We start from the raw sequence: 18,054 nt of genomic DNA on the forward strand, positions 1-18,054 counted from the left end.
GATGGGTTATTGTATGACTATATATTCTTGGTCGTTTTCGAACAGTTACTCGACCAGACAGATGCATGAACCGATAGACGACAGAGCCTCCCTCATGACGACCAATTTAATGCACCCGGCAGCGGGAGTATCAAATATGGGTGCGTTTTGATTGCTCATGAATCTGATTGCCGCTTTCTTTTTCTTTTTTTGGCGTTGATGGTTCTTGGGAAGCTAATTATGTTTGATTAAACTGTAAGCTTGGTTTGCATTAGGTGGTTACAAAATGCACGTAATACAAAACGGACAAAAAAAAAATTGAAAGGTTTCTTCGAGTCAGTCGACGTGTTGAATTATCCCAGTTTCAGTTATAACGAGTCTACCCCGAAGTTGATAGTTAGTGTGAGGCCATAAGTACGTGATTGCCTAATCGTGAAATATACACATTAGAAAGTTATTGCCTGCATGTTACAGTATATCCTTCACGGCAGTGTGCTCACGAGCTTTCTACAATCTGGAAGAATAAATTTTGGCAACGATTGGGAAAGGACAGCGAGGATTAAGTTACTGTTATTACTGCCACCACCGCTACAACCACTAGTATCACTTATTCTACTACTACCACCACTACAGCAACAACTAGTATTGCTACCATCGCCCAGGCAGTGAAGGGAAATCGAGACGCGCATGACAAGATGCACAGAGGCGTTCAATGCGAGCTGCAACTCGGTGCCCGTGGTCGACGGGGCTCCAAGAATACCATGGCGGCGCCGGCATATATAAGAAAAATTACCGCAACATGCACCAGTAATAGTAACGGTACTTAGCTCCCCTATTATTCGTATGTCAGCGTCGCCGTGTACTTTTGGCGCCCTTTCGAACGAAGGGCAACGTCCTGCAGCTCATATTGAACGAGGCTGCATAGGCACATATCTGAACTTCCATCATGATCATGATGAACTTCCATCATATCTGATCAGGATCAAAGCGATGTTTGTTATTAGAGTGTTACATTCGCTACAAATGTTTGGGCCGCTACAGGAAAGTCGACGCCTTAAATTACGTGGTTGGCATCGCTGTCATTTCGAAATGTCTGGTTTATGATAAAGCCTGTGTGAGCGGCATGACGATTTCGGGAGAGCTCGTTCTGATGTTAAACGCTCCAATATTGCTGCGACACCGTTTCGTCGCACTTATGAACGCCAAACGGTTGGACTTAGCCTTGTTGGCGGGCTATCGCAACAGCCGCACCAAAGCAGCATGTAGAACTATGAATTTTAAAGTGAAACAGTGATCCTGTAGTTGCGCCAGTTTCTGTGAACAAATTTCCGTAAAGAAAGTGTCCGCTCTACCACAACACAAACTCACTGTGCCGAATGTATCCTGGCTAAATTTTAGCAAATATATGCTTCACCTATGGGAAGAGACAATAAAAAAACAAACAAACAGAAAGGTATTTTCTGTGTAAATTTCGTGATTCAGTTTCTTGAAGACAAGCTCACGTACTCGGCTGTGCGGAAAGCGAGGTCGAAGTTGTGCCTGCGGTTCTTGGGCTCCAGCTGGTTGTAGTCGAATGCGTCAGGGTAGAAGTGGTGGATGAGCGCGCAGAACGCCATGCCGTCATTCCAGCTCGTCGAGAAGTTCGTGATGTCCACGTGCTGCACGCAAGAAAGAGTCAATAAGCAGGAATTTACAACGCCAGACCACGCATCTGATAGATGCCGGACCGCCTCTCGTTACGTTAAGTATACGCAGTTCTACATCGATCGAATGTCTCTCGAGGAAGTTAGTTGGGTTATTACACGAGGATTTGAAAAATTAGCTTGGTTGAGTTATTATGCATTCAACACATGTCAAAACTCGGCTCCTGTTCTATAAGTCTAAAGCAAGTATACGTTAGGTGCATTTGCGTATTTTGACACGAGCATCCCATCACGCTCGTCCAGAATATGCTGTATTGTTGCGCTCGCTACTGCAGCGGTGAAGCGTGCGTGCGTGAGTGTGGCATTGCGTACGTATGTACCGTATGTGTTCGAATATAGGCCGACCTTTCTCCGCCGGAAATCCTACCCAAAATGAGTTATCGATCTATATTTGTGAGCAAAGAATCTCGACATGTATTATGGAACAAAGCTGGCAAGGTATCGAGGTAACGGAGTTCCTCCGTCGCGCTCTCCATAAAGCCAGCCTGGAGATCATACAGACAGGGGTTAAAAAATTCTGCATGTACAACGAACGCGACTGCACCGAGAACGACGTCGTTTATGGTGCCGACGACGCCTGCGAGGCATCCCACGAAAGCGAGTTCTCCGGCTGTTCCGACGAGGGTGCCGCTTGTGGCATCGACTAGAGAGGTTTAGTAGGTCTAGTAGCCGAGCTTACGGTAAGTAAAGATGTGTTATGTTTAACGTTTATCGTTCTTTAAGGAAAGACATTGGTGGACCTGTATTCAAATGATAACTATTTTATTTCTCGGCAAGTTCAATATATAGAGGTCGACCTGTATTGGAGTAAATATGGTATGTATGTATTAAAAAATTAAATTATGGGGTTTTACGTGCCAAAACCACGTCCCGATTATGAGGCACGCCGTAGTGGAGGACTCCGGAAATTTCGACCACCTGGGGTTCTTTAACGTGCACCTAAACCTAAGTACACGGGTGTTTTCGCATTTCGCCCCCATTGAAATGCGGCCTCCGTGGTTGGAATTCGATCCCGCGCCCTCGTGCTCAGCAGCCCAACACCATAGCCACTGAGCAACCACGGCGGGTTTATGTATGTATGTATGTATGTATGTATGTATGTATGTATGTATGTATGTATGTATGTATGTATGTATGTATGTATGTATGTATGTATGTATGTATGTATGTATGTATGTATGTATGTATGTATGTATGCATGCATGCATGCATGCATGTATGTATGTATGTATGTATGTATGTATGTATGTATGTATGTATGTATGTATGTATGTATGTATGTATGTATGTATGTATGTATGTATGTATGTATTGTTACGTTTCGCCTACGACGCGCGGTATAGCCGGCGCGGATGCTACGGACGCCCGGGCTTCGTTCAAAGCGGCGGACATTTTGGCCCGTTCAGCGCGGCCGCAACGCCTCCCCGCCAAGCGCGTCCAGGCATGTTTCAATGCCACGTGTCTTCCTGTGTGCGTGTGTGCGTGTGTGCATGTTGGTGCCCACGCTTGTCAAAGCGTGGCACCAACATGCACGTCCGTGCCCCGCTGTCACGGGCGCCGTGCCCCGCTGTCACGGGCGCCTCTCGCAAGCCGTTCCTTCTTGCCCTCGACTCCGAGAGTATAAAAGCAGCTGCCCCGGACGCCGAGAGAGGCTCCGATTTCTTCCGTCGAGTAACGTGCTCTCCCGTCTCTCCACTTCGGTCGACCTGACCGGCCGTTCTTTTGCGATGCTAGAATAAACAAGTTGTTCTGTTAGCAGTCGACTCATGCTTTGCCAGCACCTTCGGATGCTTCCAGTTGTGCCCCAGGCCGCCAGGCCAACGCTACCCTTGGGGCTTGCGACCCAAATGCGACAGTATGTATGTATGTATGTATGTATGTATGTATGTATGTATGTATGTATGTATGTATGTATGTATGTATGTATGTATGTATGTATGTATGTATGTATGTATGTATGTATGTATGTATGTATGTATGTATGTATGTATGTATGTATGTATGTATGTATGTATGTATGTATGTATGTATGTATGTATGTATGTATGTATGTTGTCGGTATGTTGGGGAGGTTAGCTTATAATCAATAGCCTGGCATGCTGCCACTGCTGCTAAGTACATTTAATTAAAAAAATACTAGACCAGAACTCGGCACCTCGAACTCTGAGTATGCGACAGCATACAGCGACACCCGAAAACATACAGCGACATCCTGAGCCACTACGGAATGGGCAGGAGGGCCTACCCACCCCCGCATCCCAAATTGACTAGAGAAGAGGCGGTGATCTTCCATAAACTATAGACCGGCACATTCCCACATGGCACCCTGCTGCACCTCATGTATCCTGCGAGCTACACTTACAAGTGCGCCTTCTAATCTGTGCCCAATGCCCTGTACCACATGTTATGGGAGTGCGGACACAACCCAGCTATACCACACATAACCGGACCAACCGTCGAGCAGTGGGAGGCCCAGCTGACAAGCCAGAGCCCCAAAGACCAGCATTGTCTGGTGAGCAGGGCCAAGCTATCGGCTCAAGCCCACGGCATCCTGGACTAGGGACGCCGTACATCTCGGACGACTACACCGTCAGCTCATTTTTACAAATAAAGTTTATTCCTCCTTCTCCTCTCGACAGGTGCGTGCGTGACGAGCGATTATGCACAGTCTAGTTTATCAAAGTGACGTTCGTATACCCTTCGTCTCCTTCGCGATTTCATGCGCAATGTGACGCAATCGCGTACGCTGAGATAGCTCAAAAGTAGGCGAAGTCCGCACGTAATGCTTTAAAGTGCATGACCGATGGCGAGATCGACCCTCTGTCTTCCAGCAAAGCATGCCAATGCTCCAACCATTAGGCCATGATAGCACGTGTGCTTCTATTGTGCCAAATTCGCTATTTGAAACACCTCGCGTGTGTCACGTGCCGGTTTCTCGCGTTGTTCCCTCGGGACAGCTACCGCTTTGAGACGCTGCGTCAGACTGCCCCGCCTTAGGGGTCGGGCCACTTGTTTACGCTGCACTGCCTTCGCGATCGGCCCACATTTTCTCGTCAGGCAAACACCTACAAAGTGTGCGGGGACCGCTTATAATGCTCCTGCATTAAAAGGCACGTATATACGTTGGCCCATGCGCTACGCTTCGCTCTATGCGTTGTAATTATTGTAGATATTGACACGTGTACTTATCTTTATCGGGCGACCACGTTTCGCCGCTTAACAACTGTAATCGCACACCGAGGGACGCGCCTGAATGTATCCGATGTTTCTGGAAAGTTATCGATGCTTCTACCTGGCTGTCTGTTGTCGCCGAACCTTGTGTTATCTGATTTCATCGCGTAACGCGAATGGTGTAGAACTTTGTGGAAGGCGCGCGGGTCCGAACGATTAGTCTGGAACATTCGATGACTGCTCTATAAAAGCCGACGCGCTTGACCCGCTGATCAGATTTTCGACGATCGCCGACTGTGTTCGCCGCTATCGTTGTGCTTTAAGTGTAGCCTGTTTTGTGGGCACAGGTTCGCCCAATAAAAGCTAGTTTTGACTTTCACAGTACTGCTACTGTGTTCTCTCTTCCCCGTCACTACCACGTGACAATATATTGTCAAGAAGCATCCCGGAAATATTGCAAATGTCGCTACAGCTACCGCTAGTGCATGATTTAAGAGCACTCGAAAAGTGTAATTGGGACTCTATTTGAACGTTCGGGTAGGTCCGAATCCGCACGAAGCTGGCAGCTGAGTTGAATGGCTGTCAGAAGGTTTGCGGCCACGTCCCTCCTGTCCCTCTGAGAGTTTACTCAGTGGGCCCGCCGAGCACGTGTTCAACTTATGCGAAAGCTCCCGCAGAAACGCATGCGTCAATCTAGGGTGGTAATAACAGTGAGTGCGTTTTATGTTTATAACAAAGAGCGTGAAGACTCGACTAGGACAGCGCTGGCCTAGTATATCTCATTGTCCAGGTCGAGTCTTCGCGTAAAATGTGTCCTCCCGCCTAGCCCAGACCCTCACGTGTCATGGCAGCACGTTCAATGAAACCATAAAAAAAAAAAGTCGCAGCTTCACCCGAAAGGCCATGCATAGATTGTAATAACAAATTAATAGCAAATAGCAAGATAAGGATAAAAGTTCTGTCGGCCGTACAAACTTGTAAATATTCGCTTACTAACTAAATTAACAAGCATGGTGTCACGCGCGCACAAGCAAACATGAACACATCTCACTCGATGACCGCAGAAACTCGCTGTCAAAACGCTGGAGTGTAAAAGCGCGGCAGCAGCAGTGAGGGAATTGACTTTCACGCTGCCTCTCGCGTCAACGCGAACTAAGCGGCGAGAACACAGCGCACACGAAGCTACCAGGTCTCGGCGCTCTCCGTCCCCATCGCAGATCGCTTTCAACATAGGGCCCGCGGGGCCGAGCGCGACTGTGCCATACGCAGCTGCCTCCGGAGTAGAACTCCCCTCGCCCCTTCCCCAACGATCCCCCCAGTTGTGCGCGCGATAGAAGTCGGCGTGCTGCATCCCCGGTTTCCTCCCTTGCACGCGTGAGATTGAGCCTTCATCCTCGGCTATCCCTCGCACGCTTTCACCGCACATACAGCAAACGGTGCTTGGCGAACATGTCGTGGCCTTTTGACTTTATACGGAACATCATGGCGGCGGCAATGGCAACGGCAGAAATGCGCCTGGAGTGTCCAAATAATTGCTATCGCAATAGAAAGAAAAATAAAACGAGTGGACATGTACATCCAGCGACGTACGCCAGGAGGGACGAATATTGTTCGGGAGCTCCTGCAATCTGCTGAATGACTCACCTCGTAACCCTTGGTCTTGCTTTTACACCAGTTCAGCAGCATCTCCTTGATATCGGTGGCACTTCGCGCCGTCGTTGCTCCACGAACCGGAACGCTGAAGCTGCAGCGACGGAGAGACACCGCAGTTAATCACCGTGTCCCGTAAGACGCTTCATGTAACCCAAGTATCAGCTCGAACTTCATTATTTCGGCAAGAATTGGTTTGCCAATCACAGCGAGAGACGTTGCACGGACTGTCTAGCTTTGCTTATGATGCCGCCTACGTATATATCGCGGTTGTGTCGTTTTTATTATCCGACGCCGCCGTGTAAGGAGGAAAGTATTGTTCTGGCTTTAGAAATCTGTAATACAGTCCAGCCATTTTTACTGAAAGAATGAGCCATTAAGCTATTTCTTGATTTTTGCATTAGTTGGGTTGGGTAAATATTGCTCTTATGCCGTAAAAAACACGTGCGTGCCTGTCGTTTCTGACGCTTCTTGCGCACGCTTTCGCTGGACATGCCTGCAGTATTGCGTCATTAAAAACGAAAGCTGTCATTGGCCGTTTCTCAGCCGGATATTGGGGTTGTATTATGGGAAACGTTCTAGTGGAGGACTACCGAATAATTCCGACCGTTATGGTGTTATTTAACCTGCGTGCAAATCTATGCCCACGGACTTGTTTTCTTTTTTCTTTTTGCATCCCTTCAACATAGGAACGTGGCAGTCGAACCTGCGACCTTGTGTTGAAGAGCAGAACGCCGTAGTCACTATGAGCCGCGGCGCGGCACCTTTACAATTCGCAAATGTGAGGAGAAAAAAAAAAGGCAATGATTGAAATACGTGCGCCAGCGAGAGGTGTTGCAGGGCTGCTTTGAGAGTACAACGTGTGACTTTTTAAATTGATATGTAGAGAGTGTTAGTTTTACAACTACACGAAGGCAACAGGGACCAGAGCCAAGGAAAACATAGGGAAAATTAACCATCTTATTTTGAAGCTTTAAAGGAAACTGAATTTGAACAAAATACAAGTTGTCGCAATTTTACATTATGCGTGCGATGCTTAACTGCTGAGCTACAGCGGCGATCGTCCACCTATCCGCTTTTTTTTTTGGAGAGGGGGGTACTTGCGCATGCGTAGTAGACTTAGCCCTGGGAGTGCTATACAGCGCCAATCACAGCCATGGCGGCGGATGTGGAACAATCTTTGAAACGCAGGCGTCACGTGGCACGTGAACTTAGGAGCATAGGCAACTGTCCAATAAGCACTCGCATATTAGATCTCGTGGCATCGTGATGGCCGTAGTCGAGACCCTCGCTGTGCCATTGAGTGCTATACGCAATCTTAAATGCCCCGTAGCGCGACCTTCGCTATGCAACGTACCACCGTTGCACGCAACTACACGCCTTCTTAGATCGCTGTATACTTACGCGGGTCTCGCCGGCTTGGTAGCGGCATCCATCTGCTGGAACTTGGCGAACGCATTTTTGGGGGCGTCTGCGAGAGACGGGAGTACGTGACAGTGATCGTCAAAAGAGAGAGAAAAAATAGATGTAATAGTTTTTTTTCTACTATCCCCTTGTCAGGGGTTTTAAGTAACGCTCCGTTCGCGGAAATTGGATTACGGCAAGAGAGCGTCATCGCCAGCCACGAACTGGGGATGCCGTAACTGCACAAAACTGAGGAAGGAGAAATAACGTGGATGAAGGAAAGATGAAGGAGGACTCTCAGTTCCAGTTACAGCGTTTACGTGAACGGAAATTCAAAGCTATTTGACAAGGCTACGCTGGCCGGCCGTTTGCTCAGGGTCGCCAACTCACTTGTGATAAATGCCGGTATAGGGTTCCTGGGGAAGGGTATGAACAGATCACTTAGAAACCGGCAAGGTGAAAGGTACGCGCCTATATCGTTTTTCATCCCTTCATTTATATCTGTATTTTAATGGCATACGCGGATTGGTACGACCTTTCCTTCAATGGTAATCATAAGTCTTACTATTGGAAAAGTGAATGTTGACTTCAAGTATAGCATTGATGGGGTCCGTTTTCCATTTTGTTATTTTCCCGCAAGGTTTTCATTTGTACTGCATGCTCAAGAAGGCATTGCGATATTGCTTACGAAAAACGAAAGAAAGCAACTAAAAATAAATGTTGACTCGTCATCCCGACCCTGGGAAAGGGGATGGCCAGCGAAGCTGCTGGAAAACCACTCAGATGTCATCGATGTGGATATGAAATGTTTTATTGTTCTGCCTAGTCTTAGCACGAAACCGTTTTTGAGCATTACGATTTTGCACTTTTCGACGCTCATCGTATTCATGCTCCTCTTCGGGAGTCCTTGCGTGGTCTACCCGTAGCGGGCTTGCAATGAATTGAATAAGTTGCTAAGTATATCTCTTTTTTATATATGAAGTTTGGTGACGTCACTCACTGATTCGTATGCTGCTGTTGCCCCTTTCCCACCGGAGCAGCTTATGCAACCGTAATCTCTATCAGGAAACAAATGCGGGTAGATGGAACATGCCTCAGATTGTTCACAGGCGCCTTATCATTCATCATGCGGTTTCGACGCTTGTTTTGTGCTTTTCTTTATTGAGATGAATACTGAGCTATACTGAGGAGATATGCACTTTTTTTCCGGTTCGAAAATTTTTTTTTTTTTTGCTAACGGAAATGAAAAATCTCTACCAACCAGAGATTAACAGCTTCGCTGTAAAATGTAATGAACATTTCAACATTTGCAAAACACTACTTGTTGCATATATGTGCAAGGTGTGGTCGCATTGAGAAAGGGTGACCGAACACATGTGTCCCATGACGTAATAAAACCGAAACAAGTCGTCGCAGCGAATAGAGCGAGTAGAAGATGGGCTCGGAACTATTCAATGAAGTTTGGTACTGCTCCACTAGAACCCAGGCCAGTTGGTGACCAAGTGACCCAAGTTTCCTGGACGAGAGGTATCTGTTGCTAGAATTGCACGTAGGCTTTTACAATTGCCTTCTTATATACGAGAGCAAAGCTTGCTTTGTACTTTTTCAACCCCAGGCCTTACCCTTTCATTTTGTGATATGGGAACGCCCGAGAAAGGGCGTGACATGACATCTCCTCCTCTGCTGCGTCCAGTACCTGATAATAAAGTCGGATACATTTGTCTTCTTTACATGTTTTCGGTATGCCGCTGGCGATGAAAATGATCTCTTCCGACGTACGTGGATACGCGTTTGTACGAATGACTTCGCTTTTCGTACAAACGAAAGTTTTGTCATTTTGTTTACTGCTTTTAGTTATCTCACAGATCTATATACCGATATTGACTGCCTCAGTCACTGATTACGAGCTAAACTTATGAATCCATCCGTTTGCTTTCAATATGTCGATGTTTGAACCCTCCTCCCCCCGCTCCACCCCCCCCCCCCCAGATAAGAAGAAAACAACAACAACAACAAATTAACAAAACAAGCGTAATGGCGAAATTCGTATCTGTAATGTTTCGTCACATGCATTGGGACATGACCATGTGAAGGTGTACGTCTTTCAACTGACTGTCGAAAATTGCTATGTGTCTTTATTTCGCTTTGTGCAGGTTTTAGCGCTTCTCTTCAAACATGATTCGGTATAAACTTGGCCAGTTTGCTATTCTCCATATTGTTTTTTCGCTGCCAAAAAAAATATAACCGCAGCAGTTTGGGTTTTCCTTGTATTGTTAAGATAAGAACTCACTCTTACAACAAGCAAGGTTATACCATTCCACTGTTTAACCACGGTCGGTTAAAGACATCGGGGGCCTTTGATAGCCCTGCGGTTATTATATGTCTGTACAACACAGACAACCCGCGCAATAAATTCCGCACAGCTACGTAACACGCCACAGATGACGCAGGGAGTTCCACGCCGCACTATATCGCGCTTGACGTGCTGTAATGCCGAGCAGCAGCGCCAGCTTCAAAATGCATTTAAAACGTGTGTCTGTTTGCTTGCACATGTAGCCCGCTTTACACAGAAGGTAACAATAACATTTCTGAAAAGGAATTTGAAGGCTTTAGCATTGAGCGCGTGACAGTATATAATTTGTAGTATAAGCGCCTTGTGTGTTTTTTTTATTGTATTCACCTTCCTCCCGCGAGGTTGCTCTGACGCAGCATCTCTACTCTCACCCCTTCCCCAACGACCTGAGCGGCTTTGTTCTCCGAGGGTGTAGGTTATCTCTCTCTTAACCAACAGAGATAGATAGATAGGGAGAGAGCCCTCAGTCTAGCTCTTTCAAGCTTCTGTAGGTAGAAAAGAAAGAGAAAGAGTCAAAAGTTGTAATTTATACTCATGCTGTAGTTTGTACGACCGGTGAAACTTAACAGTGGCAGCAAAATAAAAATAGAATAAAAGTATAAGAGGAAGAAAGAAAAGCGGGAACCCGACCATCAAGGTGTATGGGAAAGCCTTTCCTTTTTATTTTATTCTCGCATTTCCATATAACCTTGTCTGATCTCCTCCCGCCAATGCGGATCATTGCTGGAAGAATAATCTTGGCATTCCCGAGAGCGGCTTTGCATTAGGTACCCAACCTGATCTCGCGAACATACTATACACGCGTGCTCGGTCTCGCTTGTCGGTGGAAAGTACTGTGCTGTTCTCGAAAGACCGCAAAATACGATTCCTCGAAAATGTCGTGCGACCGAATTTTTCGAGTGCGTGGTTACGTATGTACCGTATATTCTCTCGAAGATTGTATGCTACGCTTTATGAGTGCTTTGTGAGCATTTCGTGAGCTTTTCTGCCTGCCATCTATGAGGTTTTTTACCAGTCCTCCGTTCCACGAGCCATTAGAAGCTCTTCCCGAGTCCTTTACGAGCCCTCCATGAGCCCTCCGAGAACATTTACAAAAGCCGTTTATAAGCTCTTCGGTAGTTCCTTATGCGCCCTCCATGAGCCTTGACGTGAGTGCTTTATGATTGCTTTGTAATTCCTTTATGAACTCGTCGCTATCCTTTCTACGAATGATGTATGAACCTGTAGTGAGCCTTTCTATGTGAGCACTTGTACGAGTCCTTCATGAGCCCTTCGTAAGTACTTTGTGAGCCCTCCGCGAGCTTTTCTATGAACTGGCCGATTCCGTTGTGAGCTCTTGTGAGCGTTTAGGATGGTTCTGTGCACGAAAGAATGAAACGTTGCTTCAGGTATCGGGTGACGAACTATACGTAAGCAAGAAAGCGGGGCATAGAAAGAGTGAACGTCACGGACTGACATCTGTTATCTCTGTCGCCGCACGAGTGATTAACTATTCCCTACTACTTGTCCTTGTAGCGAATGATGCCTTCGATTCACGTCATGCGCGACAGTGTGACGAAAAAAAAAAAAGTCCCCGCTCCTTCCGACGCGTCTCCGACAGGGAGCACGTGGTAAAAAGGCGGCCATGACGGGAAGCATCGAAACCAAGAAGCAGCGTTAACGCACAGCGGTACTCGGCCGACGCAGGACCGGGTTAGTGACGTCAAAAGAAACCGCACACAGGCAGCGCGCAGAGAGACAACACGGCAATGTGAGAGCGAAGAATAGCAGCGGGTTAGCGGGGTTTCGACTCTCGTCTGCGGAGCGCAGACAGCGTGCTCACCTGCTCGTGGGGAACCGAGGGGCTTCGCTCCGCATCGGTGCCGAGACGACGGCGTCCGCAGAGGCCGTTGTTCACCGTTCCCGGGACTTGGGATTTCTGTGCACTAAATGCCAGAAACAGACTCCTCGTGCACCAGTGTATATCAGGGACTGTTCATCCCGGAGCTTTCATTGTCACCATCTTTGCAAATCAACGTCGTCACCGTCAAATACGAACTGAACCGAATCCTCTGTGAGACACGTGTTTATCTCGATGACTACCTGTCAGGTGCAGACAGCCAGGCGCCTCGAGCCTGCAAATTTCTTAGCTTCATCTTTGAACCTTCAACTTGGACTTGAATCAGTGTGCCCTTAGGTCATCCACTATTTGTTTCTTTTTTTTGCTTTTTCCATACCCGTCAGCATTCCTCGAGTAATTTCTCTGGAGTTTATTTTTCTACTAATTTGAGCCTTAACCCTTTCCACTCTGAAGTTAAATGGCGTATCATGAAGCACATGTCTCTAATGAATGAATGAATGAATGAATGAATGAATGAATGAATGAATGAATGAATCAATCAATCAATCAATCACTCTCATATTATGGCATGTGCTCCTTTTGTACTTCAGATAATTATGTACGCTTCATGTTTAACAGCAATACCAGTAACGGCTGGCATCTAAAACCAATACGGTCATTTACTCGTAATACCCGCACATATACCAGTGGGGCGAACTTTTATTTATTAGTAGGATCTTTCATTTATTTATGCTTTGGCTGCTCTTAGGCGGGAACTGTACATTCACTTGTCACAGTGAGACAAAAGTATAAAGAAATATAGTCTAGCAATGAATGTACTGACTCAAAAACACTTCTTTTTTCATCATTCTTTGCAACTAGATAGTAAGAAACTGTCATGGACAGCTGTTTCATCGTATTTTTTGACCATTTACAGCGGGTTGAAGCCAACATTAACTGGTGTTAGCTTACCTAAAGTAGGTGAACCCTATAAAATGGCCTACTCGAGCGCGCGCGATACTCACTTTGTGCACGTTCGCAACGTGAAAGAAAAGGAAGAAAAAAGGGGAATGCAGACCCAGATTTTCCATGAAATAAGTTATACATCTGCTTTATTGAGCTAAAATTTAAAAACAAGAAAGAATGTAAATATTGTGGTTCAACACTTAACAATTTGTTGTATCGTCTTCTGTCTACTGACGAAGTTCGTGCTCCAGCTTGACAGAGAAGTACGTTTTTGTGAAACAAGTATTGTAAACAACAATAGCAATAAAAATCACAACAAGCAACAAAAACAATAGGGGCGTCACGCGGGCAAACTCAAAAGCCCTTGAACGCAATCGCGATTGGACTCACGGGTAATAAAAGGCCTCAGTTGCCCCACCGCGTGGCTCAACCGTTGGAGCAACAGGTATCCAACGTTTGCGTACAGTCACGAAAGACTGAGTGGGCCGGCCGAGTTGTCCCGAGTCCATGCGCGATGGCGTCTAACGGCCAGTGACAAAGCGCGCGTGACGCCAGCGCAACAGAAACATAACATTCACACTTCGCACACGTCGCTTGACCGTCCGTCCAGAAGTGTTGAGGGCGTTCACAGCAGTTAGTACTTTGATGTTTCTTCGGCACAAGAGGTAATGAGATCTTCGCTAGCCGGTCTGGAGGGTTATGAGCATTTCGTTGTCGGTACGCTTCGCTTACGTCGAGCTATGGGGAGCACAAAGAAAGAAAAAAAAACGGCGTTGCTCTGCTGTGTTGCCTTCTTTTCGTTTCGCCAAACTGTGGCCGTTGCCATCGTCGGGGGCGTCTTGCTTATTCGGATCGCCCACGTGAGGGCGCTGACGGGGTGACTCAAAAGCGAGGGAAAGGGTGACGAAGGTTGAAAGGGGAGAGGAGGGCAGTGACGCAGTTACCGGGCTCCCGCCCGCTGCTGCTGCGGCGTCTTGACAGACGCGATGCCGCCCTTGAATCCCGTCGTGCAGCTGTACGGGTTCTCGAATGTCACGTCTTCAGGCACTGCGCGGCAGCCGGTCAGGTGATGACCATTGCGACCACGCCGGTAGGGGAGAGGAGGAGAAAAAAGAGAAGAAATGCTTTGATCAACATTTTGATGGTGTTGAGTAAAGTGGTTGTTCGTTCTTTTTCTTTTAACGAAGAGCCGTAGGATCTGTAAGATCACTTACACTCAGTTACGTGACAACTTGGAACTGTATTAAAAGCTGCAGCTGGCGTAAGCCAATCAAAAGCGCAGTCGTGTGGATGTGCGATGACCCTATGCTGCCTGTCGTTCCCTCTGTTATCGTCGTCTGCTCACTTTCAAGCTCAGTATCACCTGCCGCGGTCGGTATCTTATTGCATATGGCGTTGCGCTGCTGGAGGCGAGGTCGTGGGTGCGAACCCCGCTGCGGCGGCCGCATTTCTACGGTGGCGGAATGCAAAAACGCTCGTGGTACCGCGCACTGGCAGCACGATGATAAAGAACCACGAGAGGTTAAAACGAATCCGGAGCCCTCCAATGCGAAGCGCCTCATAACCCAACGTGCAACCCTGTGACATTAAATCCATAATTTAATTTACGCTCAGCATGGAGCGAAGGGCACGTCTCTGAGCTTGCACGAATGTACCGGATCACCGCGAAAGGATAGGAAAAAGTAGGTGCGGGAAAAAGGCCCTCTCGCCAAAAACAGCCACATTTGATCCGGAATGCTCAGAAGTGTGTGTATTACTTAACTTACAGGTTTCGGTGCTCTTGTTTACCCGGAAAGAAGAGAGACGGGAGACCAACCGGAATTGCAGTAGCCGATATTTCCAGTTTCAATTCCCCCAGAAAGAAGGCTTTCTTACAATGTTAGTGCTTATGCCGCGAAGCCTGACTCGCGCGTCTCAGATGACGAACATCCGGGTGTCTGCGAGCAAGCAGTCGGACGCCCATTTCCACTGGCTCTCAAATTTTAGTGACAACATTCTTGTTTATCGTGTGTGGAGTTGCAAATTAAATACGAGGCCTTACGATGGTTCGCGCGATTACGAGCTATAAGTAAGCTTTTTTTTTCTTCTTCCATCTCGATCGACGCATATGGGATCGAGTCGTAATGCTGGCTGAAACATTTTGCGAACTCAACTGACATTCATAAGCGAAGGGTTGTATTGTCTTCAGGCCTTTAGTTTGTCGCGCGCCAGTGCCATGGTGCGAACGTGCGTTCTCAAAAGACGGCGTTTAAAATTAAATTAAATTATGGGTTTTACGTGCCAAAACTACTTTCTGATTATGAGGCACGCCGTAGTGGAGGACTCCGGAAATTTCGACCACCTGGGGTTCTTTAAGGTGCACCTAAATCTAAGTACACGGGTGTCTTCGCATTTCGCCCCCATCGAAATGCGGCCGCCGTGGCTGGGATTCGATCCCGCGACCTCGTGCTCAGCAGCCCAACACCATAGCCACTGAGCAACCATGGCGGATAAGACAGCGTTTCAGCCCCTGTTTTCAGCTCGCGCACGCCACTGGCAGTGGTTGTTCATCTTGGACTGCTATACCGTAGCGCAAACAAAACGAGATATGGAAAACACCACACGAACACAAATACGTCGCACTATCTTCCAAGAGCAATCTTCTTTGTCACTGAATAGGCGTCAAATTGCAAACACTTGTGCGACTGAACAAAGAGCAAGAAGAAAGGAAAGAAGAATAAAATACTAAACTCGGTGCTTAACCTGAGCTCATGGGCAATAATTTTAATTATTTATTTGACAAGTGACAAGCGACAAGTGCGAGCACTTGCATGTTCTTTTGTATAAGTGTTCACGCTTACACGCGTGCTCTCTGACGCGTGATGCAAAAGGTACGTCACGGTACTTGGAAATAAACACTGCTGTCGGTAGTTAATGGCCGCGTCTGCGTGTTCAGGCGCTTTTGTGGCGTCATCGTTTTGCTTGCGCTGCACTACATAATGAGATGGCATACCAACAAGGCCGCATCGCGATGGTGGCTGTTCATGTTCACAGTTCTATGCCTTCGCATCGCGTATGCGCGAGTGCTTACCCTCAGGGCATGCGTACCTTGCAGGTTGGTGTACTCCTCGAGGCAGACGGTCTTGGGTCCGGCACCGCTGCGCGCCGCCACCTGGTACGCGGCCAGGATGCGCCGCTTGCGCTCCTCGGCTTCGCGCTGCCTCTGCCGGATGCCGCGCTGCACGGCGTCCATCTCGGGCTCCTCGTCGCCCGTCAGCGACATCTGGCGCCACGCTGGGGCGCCCGCCGCGGGCGGAGTCACCGGCACCGCTGGAGACGACGACCACCGCTAGGATTTACACCTGTGCTCCCTCGTTCCTTAGACAATGCCAAGTCGTGCACTTTCTACGACCCTCGTGGAGTCTTTAGTCAGGCGCGTGTTTGAATAACGAAACAGGAGATTGAAATCCGGGTGACCGCAGCACGAAGCTGCAGCAGATCGAGAAGGACAACTACCAGCACCTTGTTTGGGTAACCTCGAAATAACGTAATCTCCTTTTAAAAGGTGTTGCGGGGCCTTGAGTTACCTTGAGTTACCTTGAGTTACCTTGAGTTACCTTGAGCTACCTTGAGCGAAATTTCCGATAGACCCTAATAAGCGGGCTAGAAGAGCGAAATTGAGAAGTGTTTTGGCTTTCAGTGTCGTTCTGCATGTCTCTGCCTACATTTCGTCTTGCGTGTTTTAAGTTGGCATCTTCATATGAACCGACAGGTAAGAAAGACTGCACCAACGAGTCTCATCCCTCAAGCGCGTATTGCCTTGCAGCTTTCAGTGGGGCTCGAGTACTCTTGTGGGGCTAGTTCGGTGCTAAGTCAGCAGCTTCTGGTATCCCGCGACTGCTGGTCTCTGGAGCGACTTAACTACAATACTGTGAATCTTTTGAGACGTCGCCATTTTCTCCAACCTACTAGAACGAGTACCGGGGTAAGTTTGTCACTACAAAAATTCTACGACACGCTACTATAAGCTGGAACAAGAAAAGAAGAAAAGTTGAGACCAAACGTCCGTTCGTGTGGACCAATCTGCAGATTAACAAAGTTGTTAATTTGATTCTACGCTAAAAACTAAAACTACAGTAAAGGTTTGCTAGGTAATATGCAGCCTTAGGGAATGAAAAGAGCTGTTGCGCGCAAAGAGAGACAAACGATGCAAAAAAAAAGTAAAGAAACATTGTCAAAGCGGCGCTCAAAAACACGCAGACACAACAAGGCCGCATGACAGGAGCACCAACAGATGGGCACAACATCCATGCGGGGTGATCATGCTCGCGAGGTGTCCAGAAAGAGGCATGCTGGGAAGAGAAAAAAAAATGAAACAGTGACGGCCGACGAGAGAGCTGGGCAGCGGCGCTTGCGTCGCTACAAGGACAAGCGAAAGGTCTGGTGCGCTTTGTGCCAACTGCGATATCGGAACAACAGGTTGTCGTGCGCGGGCCTTACGGGCTGGAGCTCCTAGGGAACCCCTCTAGAGCTTTTTATTTCCCTATTTTCTGTAGAACACATCAAAAGATTTTTCATTTCAACTTTGTCAAAAGTATTCGTCGGCACATATAAGACGGGAGACATCGGGTGCAGCAGCAAGAAAATTGTCCGAAGTGAGGATACAGGAGCAATACCGCGATAAAACCGCGATGTCTGTGTCCCTTCACTTGTCCCGTCGTTTAGCGCTGTTTTTATTGCTCGTAATCATGAACCAACCAGCCCAAATGCGTACTCTTTTGCAATTGAACCAGTTGTTTCAATAGTAGCAGCGAATTCTACCAGACTCCTATACAGGGCCGGTGTATTTAGCTGCGTCTGCTGCAAACAGCGGTCGAACAAAGGATACTTCAGGCTGGAGCCAACGTCTCGACGATGGCGTCTTTGTCAGGAAAGTTGTTGTCAGTTGTTTGTCTGATGTAGACAAGAGTTCTGCTAAAAGACCGGTCCCCTTGTTAAATCTTCAACATCAGCCTGAGACATTCCTTGTT

The 18,054-nt window shown here is 47.5% G+C and overlaps 1 protein-coding gene across 2 annotated transcripts in view; it reads right to left on the minus strand.

Moving 5' to 3' along the window:
- LOC135904691 (smoothelin-like) overlaps window positions 1-18,054 on the minus strand; it is a 53,720-nt gene that overhangs the window by 1,068 nt on the left and 34,598 nt on the right. Inside the window, exons 7-9 of one of the 2 annotated variants that reach the window (XM_065435614.1) lie at window positions 7,908-7,974; window positions 6,498-6,597; window positions 1,486-1,637 (exon numbers count right to left, since the gene is read on the minus strand). In XM_065435614.1, coding sequence (XP_065291686.1) covers window positions 1,486-1,637; window positions 6,498-6,597; window positions 7,908-7,974 — 319 coding nt within the window. Of the gene's footprint in view, window positions 1-1,485; window positions 1,638-6,497; window positions 6,598-7,907; window positions 7,975-13,174; window positions 14,093-16,132; window positions 16,355-18,054 lie in introns of those variants that run through there. The other variant, XM_065435615.1, reaches the window with a different exon arrangement.

This window comes from Dermacentor albipictus, chromosome 2, assembly GCF_038994185.2.
Source record: "Dermacentor albipictus isolate Rhodes 1998 colony chromosome 2, USDA_Dalb.pri_finalv2, whole genome shotgun sequence".
Classification (NCBI taxonomy): domain Eukaryota; kingdom Metazoa; phylum Arthropoda; class Arachnida; order Ixodida; family Ixodidae; genus Dermacentor; species Dermacentor albipictus.